The sequence below is a fragment of the Xiphias gladius genome, chromosome 12 (assembly GCF_016859285.1).
Source record: "Xiphias gladius isolate SHS-SW01 ecotype Sanya breed wild chromosome 12, ASM1685928v1, whole genome shotgun sequence".
NCBI lineage: Eukaryota > Metazoa > Chordata > Actinopteri > Istiophoriformes > Xiphiidae > Xiphias > Xiphias gladius.
This window is the reverse complement of record NC_053411.1, coordinates 2,898,841-2,916,670: the sequence shown is the minus strand read 5'-3', so window position 1 is coordinate 2,916,670 and position 17,830 is coordinate 2,898,841. Positions and strand designations below refer to the sequence as shown.

General features: G+C 39.0%; 2 protein-coding genes across 5 annotated transcripts in view; one reads left to right on the top strand and one right to left on the bottom strand.

Moving 5' to 3' along the window:
* The window catches only part of pde5ab (phosphodiesterase 5A, cGMP-specific, b), an 86,412-nt gene extending 73,609 nt beyond the window's left edge, over positions 1 to 12,803 (top strand). For 2 of the 4 annotated variants that reach the window (XM_040141031.1, XM_040141030.1), the window contains exons 17-22: positions 646 to 746; positions 2,278 to 2,355; positions 3,210 to 3,273; positions 8,250 to 8,324; positions 9,278 to 9,361; positions 9,626 to 12,803. In XM_040141031.1, coding sequence (XP_039996965.1) covers positions 646 to 746; positions 2,278 to 2,355; positions 3,210 to 3,273; positions 8,250 to 8,324; positions 9,278 to 9,361; positions 9,626 to 9,745 — 522 coding nt within the window. In that variant the 3' untranslated portion in view covers positions 9,746 to 12,803. The remainder of the gene's footprint in view (positions 1 to 645; positions 747 to 2,277; positions 2,356 to 3,209; positions 3,274 to 8,249; positions 8,325 to 9,277; positions 9,362 to 9,625) is intronic. The other 2 variants (XM_040141032.1, XM_040141033.1) reach the window with 1 other exon arrangement.
* Positions 12,804 to 12,921: 118 nt separating this feature from the next.
* On the bottom strand, positions 12,922 to 17,254 carry mad2l1 (MAD2 mitotic arrest deficient-like 1 (yeast)). The gene is made up of 5 exons (XM_040141034.1): positions 17,016 to 17,254; positions 16,210 to 16,356; positions 14,775 to 14,895; positions 13,585 to 13,688; positions 12,922 to 13,475 (listed from the first exon to the last, which is right to left on the bottom strand). The coding sequence occupies exons 1-5, from the start codon at positions 17,077 to 17,079 to the stop codon at positions 13,303 to 13,305; spliced, it is 609 nt and encodes a 202-aa protein (XP_039996968.1). The 5' UTR covers positions 17,080 to 17,254; the 3' UTR covers positions 12,922 to 13,302.
* Positions 17,255 to 17,830: the final 576 nt, after the last annotated feature.

Genomic DNA, 17,830 nt, shown 5'->3' with positions numbered 1-17,830 from the left:
CTCAGGATCCTGGCTCTCTCTGTCTTATTTATTACGCCTATTCTGCTCGTTTTCCAGCTGCTAGCCTACCACGGAACACTCTGATAGCCCAATAAATTACAGTGACTTACAGCCTGCTCTGATCTTTATGGACTCAAAACAAACTCCAAATACACTGCTGACTCCACAGCCCCACTTAAACCCACTGCTGCCAGACAAATTAAAATATATTCACACAGATACGAGCACACACACACCCTGCTGCAGGTCCTGTCACATTCAGGCTGATAAGCGATAATGCAAACACACACTCTTAAAAGCACTTGAAGTGGAAGGGAGTTGGAATAATGTGTCGACACACATGCATATAAACACTGAAGACATGTGGACTAGATTCAGTTGTTTCATCTATTTGCCTGGGTGCTTTTGCTGCTTACTGTTGTCATGGCAACCCCTTGGCGGTCTGTCACAGAGCAAACTGTGGTCAACACTCTCAGTACATACAGTCGTATCTATTCCTTAGAGGGTTGCTACCTCACTCTTCGTACATTCACACACACACTGTAAAAGCTTCATGTATGTACACTGTAAAAGTGTAATTCGTTAAATAACACGCAGAGCTGTTTCTGCGCTTAAATATTTTCCTCTGTTTTTGTCTCTCTCCAGGGAAACCAGATCCTAAGCGGTCTCTCCCTGGATGAGTACAAGGCCACTCTGAAGATGATCGAGAGGGCTATTCTGGCCACTGACCTGGCCCTGTACATGAAGTAGGTACCAAACGTCAAGCCCAGATGGAAATCTGACTGGAGAGTGATAGAGAGGGGGAGGATGGAAGAAGAAAAGTCAAGTTAGGCAGAGCAGGGGAAGATGAGGGAGGTTGTTGTGGAGTATATTCACTGGAGGGATTACATTCTTTCATCTCAGGGGTACAGTAAGGGTCAGACCCATCTTGTCATTCCAGAACGCTGAAATTCGCTCAGGTCCCTTAGATTAATATAAAGTATTCTCTTTTTACTTGCAGAACTGAATAATGTTTAAATTCTCCTAGCCTCATTTAAAATTTACTTTATGTAAGGGATTAATCATAAATTTTCTCCTTAACCCAGCGAGAGCTTCAAGATCATTAACATCTGCAGTCCCAGGGCAGGGCAGTATTAGCACATGTTCAAAATGATGTACAACACTAAACAAATGAGTGCCATACTACTGATGCAAAGCAGTATACACATCACCTACATATCACCAAGACGTGTATGTTAGGCAAATGAGTAACAATAGCATGTGTTAACAGTGTTTACAAAAACCAGTAAACTAGTTCAGTACTTTATTGCCAAAGTATTCATTTGCAGTCTGATCGAAGGGTACTCTTGAAAAATATTCTTTTCTGGAAGATACAAAGTCACAGCATGGAAGATGGGCCAAGTCATTTAAAATTTTACACACAAGCCAAAACGTTGAGTATAATCTAAAAATCTCAACAATTACGTTTCTCTGGTGGCCTGTAGTGGTGATATTGATTTGGTTTTTTATCCAGAATTTTAAAAGATGCATTAATTTTTGTTTTTTTTTTCTTTTGGCCAATTTGGGGCAGCAGAACAAGCTTTAAACAGAGCATCTAACATATGCGTTGGCAAACATTTGCCTGTTTAAACACAGGACATTTTTCTTCAGTAGTTTCCCTACACAAGAACAGCATTGCCTTTGGTAGATTACAAAATACACTTGATTATTTTTGCAAATTTCCAGCTTTACACTATCCTTTGAAGAATACAGTAATTTGCTTCTGTTTTGTAAATTGGACTGTTCAAAAGAAACAGTTGCTTCTTTCAAATGACAGAAGTCAGTTTCAAATTGTCCTTTTTAACCAAAACTCATCATGCAGCATTCACAAACATGTTTTGGTGGATACACACATTACTAATGAGGATGAAAAAGTGTAAGATGCTGTAGCAGATATCCACATACTTACCCCTTCCTTCCTGTATATTAACATTCCTTAATTGTCTTCTCATCTCTCCTTTGACCACCTCTTCTTCGCTCCATTTCTTTTTTTCACTTCTTTCCTTCATCTACCTCATTAATTTCAGCTCTTATTTCATCCCTCTTTCAGTCTAAACAGTGAGTGGTTGAGGAGGTAAATAGGTAATATATATGAGGACAATTATCTGCTGTGTCATTGTGTTTGTGTGTGTGCGTGTGTGTGTGTGTGTGTGTGTGTGTGTGTGTGTGTGTGTGTGTGTGTGTGTGTGTGTGTGTGTGTGTGTGTGTGTGTGTGTGTGTGTGTGTGTGTGTCGTCAGGAGGCGAGGGGAGTTCTTTGAGCTCACCAAGAACAGCCAGTTTGTTTGGGAGGAAGAACATCACAAAGACTTACTGAGGTGAGTATGAATCCTTCAAAACTCTAACACACCTTGTGGATGTAAAAACACCAACATATACATAACATCAACTTTTTTTCATCAGGTTTTGTTTTAAAGGAACAGTTCAGCATTTTGGGAAGTACTCTCATTCGCTTTCCAAGAATGAGATGAAAAGAGCAATATCATTCTCATGTCTGAATGTTAAATACAGAGCTGGAGTCAAAATTTGGTTAGCTTAGCTTAGCATGAAGACTGGAAGCAGGGGGAAACAGCTAGCCTGGCTCTGTTCCAAATATATTTATACACCTACTTACATCTCTAAAGCTCACTGATTAACATTTATTTTTTTCACTTAAAGTATGGTTCTAGGAGGAGTTATATGCTGGAACTATTTCTTGACTAACAACAGTGTATACATCCGCCCAGCACTTCTGTGCAGTTCCTCTGACTATAGTGTGGGTTGCCAGATATGGTTGGCAAGCACAGGTTTTAGTATCCGCACTGGTATGATGGTACCAAACCTGGCAAGCTCACTGTAACAGCACTGCTTTCAGGAAGCCGCACCTGGCTGTTGTTTGCCGAGAATTAGTTCCAGCATTAAACCAGTGTTTCCCACTAATTTTGAATCTTTTTATGAAGATTGTTGTACAGACTGTGGAACTTAGGTGTCATGAATAGAAACTCCAGACACTGGAATTAATGAATCTATGTAAATTATTTATATTGTTAGAAAAATAAAAAAAAGTTGTCAAATCTAGCGAAAAAGTTCCACAATTGGCAACAATTCATGTGACAGGGCCACACTGCGCTATTTCTCCCTGGTGTGGGTCTGTAAAGATCCATGTGTGTAAATGTGCCCCCCCCCCCTTCAGGTCAATGCTGATGACTGCATGTGACATCTCAGCCATCACCAAGCCCTGGCCGGTGCAAAAAAGGGTAAATAAAATCTGATCTATCTACAGTATATTCTCTGTGTTTGTTGATTGTTTGCAATTTTTTGGCCATCTGTATGTGTACAATTTTCTCTCCGTCTTTCCCTCTGGTTTGTGCAGCTAGTTTCTGACAGCTAGTTTCTTTCTCCTTGATCATAAGCCATACAATAATATTCATCATTACACAGCATGAAAAACAATGAGATAATCAGCAGTCCTACAAGTACGCAGCATTCATTTGGTTTTGTCAAATTGCTCTGTCATTGTGACCGGGCCAATTATTGTCACGTTAGTAGCACAGTAGACTCTGCTTATTGTCAGTCAATTGACACCCACAGGAAAAAACTAAATTACAATATACTGTACCAAAAAGTTTCAATTTTAAAATGACAGAAAAAATTATAATACTAAAAATACTGTATCTAAAACTAGCAAGACAAGCTGAAAACACATCTGACATATTATTAACTTATTCTGTTATTTCTACAATATTAAACCTTCACCTATTTACGCATATTATCACCTTACAAAGTTGTTGCAGCTAACCAAACTAATAAATGTGTTAGCAAACAGTTTCATATTTATACATCCAGCAGATACAGAGCAACATTATCATTCACTGGGAGTTTCTGGCCAATCAATATAGGTCCAATATTCACTCTACGTTCAGCTCTGTTTTCGTCTCCACCAGCTCCTGAGAAAAAATATCTGGCTCTTTAGCTGTTAAATGCTCCACTGTCTTCACCAGCTAATTGCTAACTTTGTCTCTCTGCTGTTTGGTGCTGGACAGGTTGCGGACAGCGGGTCTGTCAGAGCTCTTTCACTAAAAATACCTGCACGCTGCTGCAGGGTAGCAGCTGAAGAGCCTGTGGCCCATAAAACCAAAACAAGAGCTGACGGAAGTTGCAATTCTCGGTGGATTTGTCACTACAAGTGACACCTTTCACATTACGCAGTCATTTGAACCATTGGTAACATAAAAATATTGATTTCTGCAGCTTTAAATTAAAGCTGTAGATAGGTTATTTTCAAAGACTAAATCTCTAACAAATGACTGAGGACAGAAAACTGTTGCTGATTTGATCTGTGTGCCACTCAGGAGCCATCTTGGCAACACCCCTGGGCAGTTATTTTGGGCTAATAAGACCAGGCTCCTTCCTAATTGATTGGGGACAGAGCCGTAACTTCACTTTCAATGGTCACCAGGACATAAAAACTGCATGTATAGAATCATCGTTCAAATCTGAGTTTGTTGACTTTGCCCCAAAATAACGTTTAAAACAATTTTTGCCCACAGTTTATACTCAAACTACACATGCACAAATTTTTGCTTGCATCAGTGCAACAACACGATTGGCTTGATATGATACCTGTTCAGCTGTTATAAAACAGACGATAGGCTTTTACGGGTAGGGGGCAGGATATATGTCATACAACTGCCATCTTTGGTGTTACGGAATGTTCTATTCAAAATGCGGTTTGTCTCCTCTTTTATATCGTTTCTGGCCACATCCATATCAGTCATGTCACAGCAATTGTTTTGCCTTTGAAAACTTGACGAGGAACACCTGTGACATCACTGATTGGGGTGTGGCCTAAGGTGCAACATGCTTGAGGGCATGACATGCAGTACAGCACTTCATGCTGTTATTTCATTTACTGTATCTTAATCTTGACTCTGTGACTTCTCACTCTACTGTACTTACTTCCTAACTCTCTGTCCTTCCCTCCCACTTTCTCTTGCTCACAGACACACACACACACACACACACATTTTTCTTTCATCGTTCTCCTCACCCGTCATATGGCTGCCCCCCCCGTTGTTTCATCTCCCTGGTGACCTTCGTTAGTCTGCACCTTGTTAGGAACTGCGGGCACGGTGAAGAGAGCTTCAGACAGGCACGCTCTGTATATGTGCGTGTGTGTGGTTGTGTGTGTTGACAAGTGAGTGCTCATTAATAAAAACAGCTGTGCCCCTGTCCTCAGATGACACCTTTGAAAGCATTCAGGGCAGTAAACATGCACACACATGCAAATATGTCCTCGCATTTAAACGCACTCTCACTGGCATATCATCTGGGTCTCATTAACAAATTGTGTCTCTCATCTGCCAGAACTGAAGGGAAGATTACTTACAACGATATCCTTTTTTTTGGTTTGCATAATGTTTAAACTTTGATTTTGAAGTTCCACTTTTTATTTACAGAATTTCAACATTCCAGATTAGTTTTATTCAGCTATATTCAGTTTGTAACTTCTGATTTTTGTTTGACCCACTGGAGCTTACCCAGGACTGGAATCTATATGTATACAAATATATTAGCATACTACAGATTAAACCATAGTTAAAACTACAAGGTGACACTCCTAGTGACAAACACAGAGAATTATCACAAAAATTGTAATTCTCTTCAGCAAAAGACTGTTTAAGCCTCTTTCAGCGCATTGTTTTTGTTTTATGGCCCGCAACTTTAATGTTTTGTTTCCCTCTCACCACTCTCATCAACCTTGTTTCCAGCAGCAGGCAGCTGTTTTCTTTAAAAAAGCTTCATTATACCCACTGTACACTACCTGCACAACACAGCAGACAAAGTCTGAATCTACTTTTGATGAAAGTGAAATATTTAGCAGGTAAAAAGACAGCATCTTGTAGCAGAAAGCTGCTGCCAGCTTCTTCCAGGCCTTTCCTGACCTGTTTATCATGCACAAGACTATTAGAGGCAAAAAGATTACACTACTATCAGTGCTCTTGTCTTGTCTTGTCATATGCATTAATGTTTTGATATGGCCTAAATTCAGTCTTAACTCCATATTTTTGTGTTCTTAGACTTGTGTCAGTCTGAGTTACAGTTTGACTGGAATTCAACTCAGTTGTGAATGAAGATGACTTGGTCTAGGATCTAGGAGGAATTGGGAGCCTCAGTAGTCCTTCATTTACAGGAACTTTGTCTTCTTTTTGGCTAGACTGCAACAATGAGGCTAGCCCTATGAACACAAATGTCCGGGACCAACTGACTGACTGAGTGATGAAGTTACACCATTGGTCAGCTTACCAAGTGTTGTAGGTTCCCCTTTGGTTGTCTCTCTTTCAAAAATAAATTGGTGCAAAAAGTTTCTATTGCTTCATAAAGGGGTGTTTACAGGCAATGTTGCCAACTTCCCGCCTTTGTCGCTAGATTCTCACCCCTTTAGCGAATTTTCTTCACAAAGGACCTAGCAACAAATCTAGCAACTTTTTGGACAAACCTTAGCTACTTTAACACATACACATATATGTAAATGTAAAAGTACCCCTGGTCAAAATGTCTGTAACTTTGAATAGCCAAGTGAGTAAAAGATTACCTGATTTCCAAAAGGCATAACGTTATAGATGAAACATTCTTTTCAACATTTTAAGCAAGATTACTTTTTTATTTCCATCTTTTACAGTTTCAAAATAAAAGGAAAAGGGCCCGAAACAAAAGCTTGGGCATCCTGCATCGTCAGTACATAGTAACAGCCCCTTTGGCAAGTAACACAGTTTGTAAACGCTTTTTGTAGCCAGCTAGAGTCTTTCAGTTCTTGTTCAGGGGATTTTCACCATTCTTCTTTCCAAAAGGCTTCTAGTTCTGTGAGATTCTGTAGTCTAAGTTGAAGGACAATTACAGGTTGTCTCCAGGTTGTCTGTCTGGACTTTTTATTGATTTAAATGGCCTTAGATGACCAAAGGACCAAACAGTGCTTGACCGTCCTGATCATGAACATATGGTATAAGTGTGTGCAAGCACCCTCCAAAATCAACAGAAATATTTTCATGAATCCAGTAGTAGGCCTGTCTTGCTGTTGTTGGAAGTCTTATGAAGCAGTCCCTGGCCACTGAAGTTATTTTGACATGGAGCTAACTTGCTTTGCTATGCAGACATAAAAACTTTGGTGTTTTGACGGACATGAGGTTAGGTAAATAAAGACGAAGTCAGTTAGCCTCACCAGTTAACATTTCCTCAATCTTAGTGTTGGTTTTAGTCAGATATAATAAGCTCTCTCCTGCTGAGTTTCCCTGCAGCTCCATAGTACTGAGCTTTAATTACAGACTCAATCAGTGAGCTGCAGATGGCTTCAACACACATATACTATACTGTACAAACAGGTTTGATACTGATTGGAGCCTGAGGCTGCAGTCAGATCTTATTTACCTCTCTGTAAACACACGGAGACGATTAACTTAGTGTGACTACCACTCTTATAGCAGACCTCTCCCTCTTTCTTACTCCATTTTCTCTTTGTTCTTATCGCTCTACATACCTGATTATACTTTCTTTCATTTCCATTCCTTCTTTCTAGCTGTTTCTTCCAATCTTGTGTTTTTGCTGTTGCAAGTGTTCCCTGCCTTCTTTGTGTATATTCTTGTTCTCTGTTGCTCTTTCCAGTCATTTCACAATATTAAAGTTTGACACTGTTGATTCTGGCAGCAGGAGAAGCGTTTTGTTGTCTCTATGGTAAGGTGTCTCAACCTCATTCCCAAGATCAGCCTCCTAGGGTGTTTGTTTTTTTTTCAATTCAAACTGCCACAAATATGACAGAGTTTCCAAGGTTAAGTAGAACAATAGAACAACACTGCTAAAATGTCCACATGAGATGGAGTCGTATCCAAATCAAACTGAGGTTGTGATTGAGATTATGAGAGGAAAAACTGTGAAAGCTTGGTTTGAAAAGTGCAACCTTAACAAAATAGTTTTTCCCTTATTGTGTTACATCAGTAGTTTGCCTCTGTCCTTGGTCTCACATGTACGGTAGATGTAACAAGAAAACCATCCTTGCCAGTTATTGCTTGTAGTAAAGGAGACTGGAACTAAAAGTGTGAATATTTTATTGATCTATTCACCTTTGCCCGTGTTGTTTTTTCACAGACTGAAAGTTAATCGAATTTTCAAATAAACACATCTGCTTTAGGTTAAAGACTATATGAACTCATCATTCTCTTCTCTCTTCTCTCTGATGCAGATTGCAGAGCTGGTGGCCACTGAGTTCTTTGAACAGGGGGATAAGGAGAGGCAAGAGCTGAACATTGAACCTATTGTAAGTAGTGTATATAACTCCAGGGATTATTTTGTGTGATAAACCTATTCTAAGAAGTACAACATATGCTGTGGTGTGCCTCAGGGATCTGTTTTGGTTTCTCTAGTTTTTAATCTTAATGGGCTTCTTAATGGTGCTGACATCAAAAAGGATAGCATCTCAGAGCTATTTTGATGATAATCAACAGTATGCTACTGTCTTCCATTACAATCTAATTCATTGTTTGTTAGATAACACTTGGGGATAACAAAGAATGTTTAATACTTTAGTCTGTACATATATGGTGTACAAAAAGTAAGACACTAATAGCGGAAATTATTTTAATGGCAAAGCCAGGATGCAAACAGTTTAATCAATATTAATTTTTGATTCTGAATTAAATAATGAATCATATATACGTAATCCTTTATCATTTTTCAGAAGACTACCAGTTTGTCTGCATCTCTATAGAGTTATATCATGGTTTTATCCTTATCCTGCTTCATTACTTTAATGTGCCCTTGTTTGGTCTACTCAGAAAGCAACAAATTACCGGTAAATAATCTAAAAATCTGCTTCTAGACTGTCTAGCAAGACCAGAGTGAGTTTTGCATAAATTTGCATAATGAGTCTAAAATCCTTTGATTAGTTTTTAAATCATCATTTGGGCTTCTTCAAGGATATGTCTCGTTTTAGATTTAAAACAATTGGCTTTGCAGAGTTGTGATGTGACATTTCATATACTAAAGGAATATTTGAGAGAATATAATCAGCAGATAAATTGATAATGAAAACAACTGTTAATTGCAGGCCCATCGTCGATCAGCTTTTAAGTCGTGAATCTGAGATCATGTAGGAGTGTCCTGCTAACAGAGGATAGCAGAAAATATTGTTATTTGAAGAATTTGAATGCAGACATTTTTGTTCTCTTCTGATGTAGTTTATGATATTTTTATTCTATATCTTCACTTTAGGACCTGATGAATCGTGAGAAAAGAGATAAGATTCCCAGCATGCAGGTGTCTTTCATTGATGCCATCTGCACTCAGTTATATGAGGTAATTGAGCCAATTTGATTTGTGGTTACTATTCTTTCTATCTCTGGAAACCACTCTACCTAATGAATATTTGAAAAACGCATTTCGCCAAAAGCAATGGTGGACATTCATTTTATTATTTCCCAGGTGCTCGAAAGACGCTGTCAGTCTGTCTTGATTGTGAAAAAATGTGAAACAAGATTTTAAGTGAATGCACATGTGAAAATTGAACGAGCATTGTTTTTAAATACATTTTTCAATAAATTGTCTTTGTTGCTGCCACAGACTTTGGCTGGTATGTCGGAGTATTGCTCCCCATTGTTGGAAGGCTGTCAGAAAAACCGGCAGCATTGGAAGCGTTTGGCCGAAGAGTGCGAGAAGGGACTGGGCAACGGCTTGGTGTGATCCCAAAGCCAGTTTGGCTTTCAACCAACACAAATTCCCAGGGTTCTCCCTGTCCAACCTGGTCTCGCAGATTTCATGAAATTAGCATGACATACAGTACATGAATGACAGAACAAATAAGATGTTTTGTGCAAGGAAAGTGACCCAAAATTTATTTCCCTACCAGGAAAAGATTATATAGTGAAAATAAAAAATACATTTGGTTTGATAGTGAAAAGGCAGATACCATTGCCCTCAACTTCAGAAATCGTAGAGCAGGTTCAGGTCCCAACTTATGCCAAAAGTTTTCTAACGCTTTAAGAATAATCCCGGTTTTTCGGTTTTCTCTCTGCTTTCTTATTTTCATAGGTTTGTCCATCCTTCCAATTGGTAATAATTAGGTTACACTCACCGAGGTAATTGCTCAGATCTGGGAATACAGTAGCATCACTGAAGAAAATGAGCCATGCTAACAGTCAGGCTGCACTTAGGCACAGCAGTGCTTTGAGCTAAATGCTAACATAACCAAGTAACACGGACAGGTTCACAGTGCTAACAAGCTGAGATTAGGGCACAGTGTTGAGGTACAGTATATTGTTTCCCATGTTCATCATATGATTTTAGCGAGGTAGCATGGTTGCATTTGCTTATTAGCACTAAAGACAAAGAACAGCTGATAATGATGGGAATGTAATTAGCTTTGCAAGCATTTACACATTAACCAAAGTATCGCTACAGTAAAGGTCAAGGATCATTAAAATCCTTACTGTTCATCCTATGGGAACCATGAATGTCAGTACAAATTTCCAGGTAATACATCATGTAGATGTTATCTCAGTCTGGTCATTCTTGGTGGACCAAGTGACAGACTAACATTGCCACCCATAGATCCAGACTGCAGACAGCCGAAGTTAGGAACCACGAGACTAACAAAATCTCTGGTTAGCCAATCTATTTTGGAATAGAGAACAAATGTGAACAATGATATTATTAGCCAAGATGTCTGTTATAAACATCCATCACAGTTTACTAGATTAACTATACTTGCTGTATTTCGGCACAATGAAGGATTATTACCGACATTTCTCTTTGAGGTGTACTCCGTTTCAGTTTTACTACAAATAAAGTGGTTCCCATTAACCAGCTAAACTGTTGGCTTGTTTCCAACCACTCTGATCATTGGACTGCTCATTTCTTGCCCTGCCTTGACTTTGCTTTAGCAATTTCACCATTTTCCCAGATCTCAATAACTTTGGTGAGTACATATACCAAATGGCCAAAACTACAAAAATCAGAAAAAACCTTAAACAAATTCTTGCCTTAGCTCAATTTAGCTGTTAGCTCAGTCACATGAAAAACAGGTGAGAACGACGTACAATTTTGTGTCCATGTGTCATCACTGTTTCAGAGGGTATGCTCATTTCATCAAACTTTGTGAGACTTGTCTTCCTGTTGTCACCATTCTTTTATGGCTGTCACTCACCAGAGACGATAACAGAATCAGCACTAAGCTATATTTATTACCCTAGCCATTTTTATTTTTGCACAGAGTGGCTTTCATCTTGAAGTCTCACCTACACTATCTCTCACAGGTAGTGAATTTTAGGGGAACACTGAATGGTAAGACATAGATCCTTAGGGATCAGCACCATTCCAGTGGGCTACAGATATTGTACTCACTGTATACTTTACATAGTGTCACAATAATCTGATATGCCTTTTAAATGTTTTCATTCACAGCACACACACAAGGGTTTGAGTCTTTTTTAACATTTTTTTCACTCATTGTCTTAACTATTGCATATTTATTTTTATTTTATATTTATTAGAGTTTCTATATTGTAAGGTCATTCTTTTGTCAAGAGAAAACAATTCTTTATATAGGAAATGTAGTTTTCATACTTAAAAATCCCATCTCTGTTCTTTGAAGGATCTTGCGTTGGAACAACTCTTTCAGATGAAAATTGGAAATGAACTGTATTGTTATTCAATGTTTTTTTTCTTTTCAAAATGTAAAATAGCCAAAGACTAGGCCAGCAATTTCAAAGGGACATTGGTCTAGATTCTTCCACTGCCTTGTTGTGATAAAATAGGACAAATTCACAATTTAGAGAAAAACATATTTTATCTGTCCACATCTCTCTGCACCCATTAATGTCTTTTCCCGACAATAGGCTGTTTTTACACCCCATTATTATAACTGAACGATGAAGTGCTGTTTGCAATGTGGACAGCCTGCCCAGACTTTGTTGTGATTTATTACTTTGATTTCACATACATTTCCGCCAACATTAGAACACAACTTAACTTTTCTGAAAACCAACAAAAGACCGCACAGGGGGTCATCTAGTACCGACATTTTACATTGTGCCCTGCCCACTAAAACACAGGATTTCATCTTCTGCTTTGAAATATACATCCATTTTTTTTGTAATTACCAGTTATCAGTTAGTGCATTACAGGTATTTAAGGTTTAGGATAATAAGATGTTGGGTGTTTGCTCACACTTCCACATTCAAATCACTTTACACTCTTATACAAAACTTTAGTACTCTGTACGCACAACAGGTGCAACCTATTTGCATTTTATCATGAGCAACAAACAGGCCAGACAGCCTGGTCATAACTAAAGCACTTTTGTAGACGCACATGCTCAGAAAGCTCATTTGTATCTGTGGTTGTTTTGTACTTAGAATAAGTCTCCAGGACTGTACATGTCCTCTACATGTGCCTGTTGCCTAACCTCTGCTTTTTCAAAAACAAAATATCTGATTTCCTCACTGCTTCAGTCTCTGGGTTGTTTCAGAGAAATTTGCTTCTCTTTTTGTTTTGTTGCATGTACATGAGCGGGCATTGTACCAGAGAGAGGTTTTTTTTTTTGTTTGTTTTGTTTTTTTTTTTAAGATGAGAGGCTTTCTACTGCAGGTTAGAAAATGTAATATGCTGATATGGTACCGTTATGAAGGAGGTGTTCCACATCTGCAACTGTCAACACCACTGAACACTGTGAGCCAAGTAAATGGTATGTCCCATTAAAGAATAATGCTTATTTTCTATGTGTTGTGTGTGTTGTTTTATAATTTGATAAACTATATACACTACAAAGACACACACAATCCCTTTGAGTCAATTTGAGACTCAAAATTCTGTTTGTCTTTGCACCGCCACCTCCTGGTCAAATGCAGTAATACCAAAAAAAACAGCCAAATTACATTTATTTTTTTAATGACATTTTATAAAAGTTTAACATATAAACCACTAGCTTCTAAAACAGAGTTGGACAACTTGAGAGAAAAGGACAAAACATCAGTAAAGAAAAGTTTGTTCCTAACAGACAAATCACTGCTTATGAGAAATATTTACATTAGTTTAGGGAGACAAGACTGTCTACACATCCTTCTCAAAAACCCAAATGAGACAAAGTGAAGTTCTGAGAGGGAAAGCAGGAGAACTCTCAGTGTACAGGATAGCGGACAGAGATGCAAACACTGAGGTAGGACAGGGCAGTGTAAAATTTGCTGTTTTCTATAAAGGGCAGTGGTTGGTGCTATATACAGCTCATGGGGTTGAGGAGACGTTTAAACGGATTCGGTCCTCTTGTACGCCACCATGCTATTCACCTTGTGGATGGAGGTGGTGAAGGAACGTAAACGCACCTCCTCTGATTGGTCAATGATCTGCGGCCCTGACTCTTCCCACTTGTCTGGAACCACCAGGTCTTTGTCCGTGTAGACCAGGAGATCAAACGCACCTGGAAGAGGGGGCGAGGGCCAGAGGGTCAAAAGGATTAGTCAGCTGTTACATTTATATGTCCATTATCCAAAACTTAAAATAATATTAAAAACTGTCTGGTTACTCACACAGCTTCTCCAGCAGTGGCAGGAAAGTAACTGTGGCTGTTATCTGTCTAATGATAGAACGGATCTCATCCTGAATGGTCTTAATGGACTTCTCTCTGGGAGCACTGGGAAACACAGGCAAACTCAATTAAAACACATTATCTAAAGTACTATGTACATACACAATGGAGAAGAGCAGTGCAGTGTCCAAGTGAGAACTGTCAGGTGAAAATGGCCGACATGAACAGGTGTGCAACTGTATGTACAGGCAAGGTAATGCTCTCTATTCACAGGATTCTGGCCAAATACAAAGTAGCAGCTTGTTTTGTTATGGCCGGCTGCCTGCACTTTGCACATTCAGTTGAGTGCTGCCTTTCCAAATGCTACCACAGTTTGGTGGTTTGACCATTACTGACAAACAGGTCTTGTTATAACCACTGGTTCAAAGTTTTTATTTTGAAAAACCTAAAGACACTGCAAACAAATGTATTCATTCTTTGATAACAATAAGTCTGCCATTGTTAAACTTGATTATTTTTTAAACAAATCCCAGGAAATGAACAAAATTCACAATGTATTAATCCGCCCCTAAACACTCTCTTTTCTCAGACGTTACTCAAACAGGAGGAAATTGTGCATTTGTTGGGCACTATTTTCAATGGTGGAATTATCCACATTTGGTGCTTTAGTGAGTATTAGAGGCGGCTGGACGGTGTGTGGGACTGAGCCAAAATAAACTACATTGTGTGTGTTCATGGTAATGACGGAACGTGTGAGCCAGTGCAACAGTGTGGCTCACTGCTGTTTTTAGTAGTCTCAAGACAACAATGGAGCTCTACGGTACAGAGATACACACACAATACTTGTAAGTGGGATCAGTTCATTGCTGGTTTGGGTCTATGCATGTGAGTAGTAAATTACAAGAAAAATACAGAATGTAACCAAACTTAAACTGAAATGTGTGTTGCTCTGGCAGATGAGTCATGGCTGCCATCTGCTGGTATCAGATCGGACTGCCACTCGAACACACAAAGACCCAACACACGGTGAGCAATTCTGCCTTTCAATGTTACAAATCCATGTAATTTTTTATCATTGTTCATGACCTGAACTAGTAGTCTCAAAAAGTGCTCAACTACTTAAAGAGTGCTGCTAAATTAACTATAGCGTCTCAGACTGTTCAAGGTCAAGTAGACAGTACAGGAGCTGACCTGCTCTCCTTGGCTGACTTGTCACACTCGATGTCGAACTGCCATCTCTCCAGCACCTCGTTGGTTTCCAGACATGTGATCACCAACACCAGCTTCTGAACTGTGCACTCAAACAGCCACTCTGCAACACAGAACAACCAGTTACTGACCTGAACCCTGACACCGAATAGTCTGAATGGGATCACAAAATACACACAAAATACAAAAAAAAAACACAAAATACAATAAAAACATTAAAATTATGCTTGAAACAATCAGTCGATTAATTGATTAGCCGAGCGACAGAAAATTAACTCACAAATATTTTGCTAATCGATAAATCATTTGTCATTTTTAAAGCACCAATGCCAAAATTCTATAGTTGCAGCTTATTAAATGTGAGGATGTTACAGGCCTTTGTCTCATGTCATAGTAGATGGAATCTCTCTTAGTTCTGGATCATCAGTCGAACAAAAAACACACAATCCGACACCCTGGGCAGATGTGATGGGCATTTTTCACTAGGGGTGCCTCTAACGATTATTTTGTCAATTCATTTGACCGTTATTTTTCTGATTAATCAATTTATCGATTTGTCTGTAAAAAAATAAATTGTTAGTTGAAGCCCTACTTGCAGCCTTTGTTTCGTAGCTACACATTTGATTTCACTAAAAGAATTCTGTACTTATTCATAATATTAATAATAATTATTCAACATCGCTCTAAATTTCTCTGATAAATACATAATTTGACCAAATCTGATCAATAAAAATGGTTTGCCCACAAGGTCATCATCCAAATTGGCCCAGCAAATACCACTGCCAGAGACCACTTCTGGTTACGCAAACAAGGCTAATTCACGGTAGAGTTCTGCTACAGAAATTTCGTAATGGCGAGTACCTGACCCAAAACCTGATATTTTTTGGGACCCATGGGGTTTGGGTCGGGTATTCACCATTACAAAATTTCTGTATTTCTCTTTTTGACTGAGCCAATAATGTGTGTCCATTCATGTCCAGTTTAGCAAGCAGATACACAATGCCCAGTGGGTAGAGTAAAACAGACAGTGTAGCCAATGTGCTGCATACAACTGGTCAGTCAATTGTCAGTAACAGAAAAAAATAAAGCAAAAATATGGCTTAATGTCTTGGGTCAGGCTCAGGTCTAAGTTTTACACGCACGCAGAACTCCAATCCATAGACCAGATTAAAGCAGGGGAACTCAAATACTCCCCCCAGAAATTCTAGGGAACCCCAGCAAAATAACTTAGTTCAACTCAAAATGATTAAACTCTGTTTTTCTGTTGTTTCTTTTGAAGAGACAATGCCACCACGACGAGACCAAACATGGCCTTTTTCCACTCTTGCCCCCTACAGTGACAATCCCCTGGAAAAAAGCTTTGAGAAGCCCAAACGTTGGTCTGTTGGAGAAGAAACAAACAAGCCAGTGAGGCTACCTTTGAGCTGAGATACCACATTGGTCAGGTAATTCTTCAGTGTGGGATCAGTGTTGAGCTGAAGGCTCATGTCATAGTGTGTGACTCTGGTGAATGTCTCCGGAGGATAGATGCCCCGCTGGTACAGGATGCTGTTGATGCCAAATGCTGCGGTGGAAAGAATTTATCAAGTGGTTCAGACAAGGTGCAACCAGTTCAATTCAAAGGGGAGATACAGAAAAAGAAGACAATCTAATTAAGTAATATACCAAAATATAACATGTCTGATTATAGTACAGATCTGATTACACCGTGTACAGCACTACTTGTGCAAAATATTAACCACGGTCTAACTAGACGAGTGTGGATGAAATACACAGATAAATGTACATGTGAAAATCTACATGTATAGAGCTCGTTTTTTCAGTTTGGAAAAGGTTATATTCTTTTGGTGAACTCGGCATGTAGAACAGTTTGAAGAGTCAGCTGAGCTCTTCCTCCTGTTGGGTTTCTCCAACCCGACTGCTTCACGATAAGTCTATGGTGGGCGGTGCGTGTCACGATGAACACGTTCTGACTTAAAAGTTTAAAATTTCTAACAAAACAAACTGACCTTGGTTGGTTGTGTGCTCATGTCAAGAGAGGGGCTTAAGCATTTTAAACTAGCCACTTTATTCTTAGACTTTTTTTTCTTTTTTTAATGGAGCTCCTCCTGCACTGCCGTTGAAGCTACACTGTACAGGCCCTGTAGCATTAGCACCGCATGCCCGAGTGACCACAGCGTTAAAAACGGGCCGCTGACAAAACAAATAAATCTGAATACTCACAGAAGAACTCGGCCACAATCTCCGCGCTTCCTTTTAAAGTAATGCCTTTCAGTGTGCTGGTCATTTTCTTAGCACTTTTGGTTAAATCCTCGACAATGAACCTTTGTTGTGTTTTGTTTTTTTTTTTTTTTTCTGTCTTCGCTTCAACTACCCGCCGCAAAGTTTGAAATTTGTCAGCTGCAACTATTGCGCGTGCGTAAAAGGTTTCGGCGCATGGTTGATGACGTGCGAACTGCGCGTACCATTTTTTGACACTGGAGGACAGTACACGATAACTCAATTCTTGCCAACTTCCTATTTCCGTTCTGCTGTCTGTGAGCTGACTTTTAAGCCTCATTGCATGATAGGAATCGAGTGGCTTAAATTTCAGTTTTATCAGTCTTAGTGTGTGCTATAAAGGTTCCTTCTTTTAAAACAATAACTGAGAGGATTTTGACAACATTAAGTATACCACCTTAGAAAGGTTGAAGAGTGTAAAAGTTCAAAACATACTCCAAATATGAGATATTATTTATATTTAATGTATACTGTATATATTTAAACGTAACTACTGTATATTTACTGAAAATAAACCTTCAGTATCACTAGCACCAGACGGTTGCTGTACTTACTGTTACCCAGGTTAGGGACAGACGAAATGCAACAAAGTTTTTCCAGTACAATTGTGCCCCACACACCACATCTTCAAGTGTGTTTTGGGCAAAGTTCATTTGAAGACAAGGAAATTAATGATAAAATGAACATTTTACAGAAAATTCTACTTTTGTCATGAAATTGAGTTCTTAGATTTCCCATTAATGACACAAAACCAAAAA

Excerpts from the sequence above, each read along its gene's own strand:
- mad2l1 (XM_040141034.1), bottom strand. The coding sequence starts at position 17,079 with ATGACCAGCACACTGAAAGGCATTACTTTAAAAGGAAGCGCGGAGATT. Across the intron at positions 16,357-17,015 it reads GATTGTGGCCGAGTTCTTCT|CATTTGGCATCAACAGCATC; the intron begins GTGAGTATTCAG and ends TTTCCACCGCAG. Across the intron at positions 13,689-14,774 it reads AAGTCAGCCAAGGAGAGCAG|TGCTCCCAGAGAGAAGTCCA; the intron begins GTCAGCTCCTGT and ends TGTGTTTCCCAG.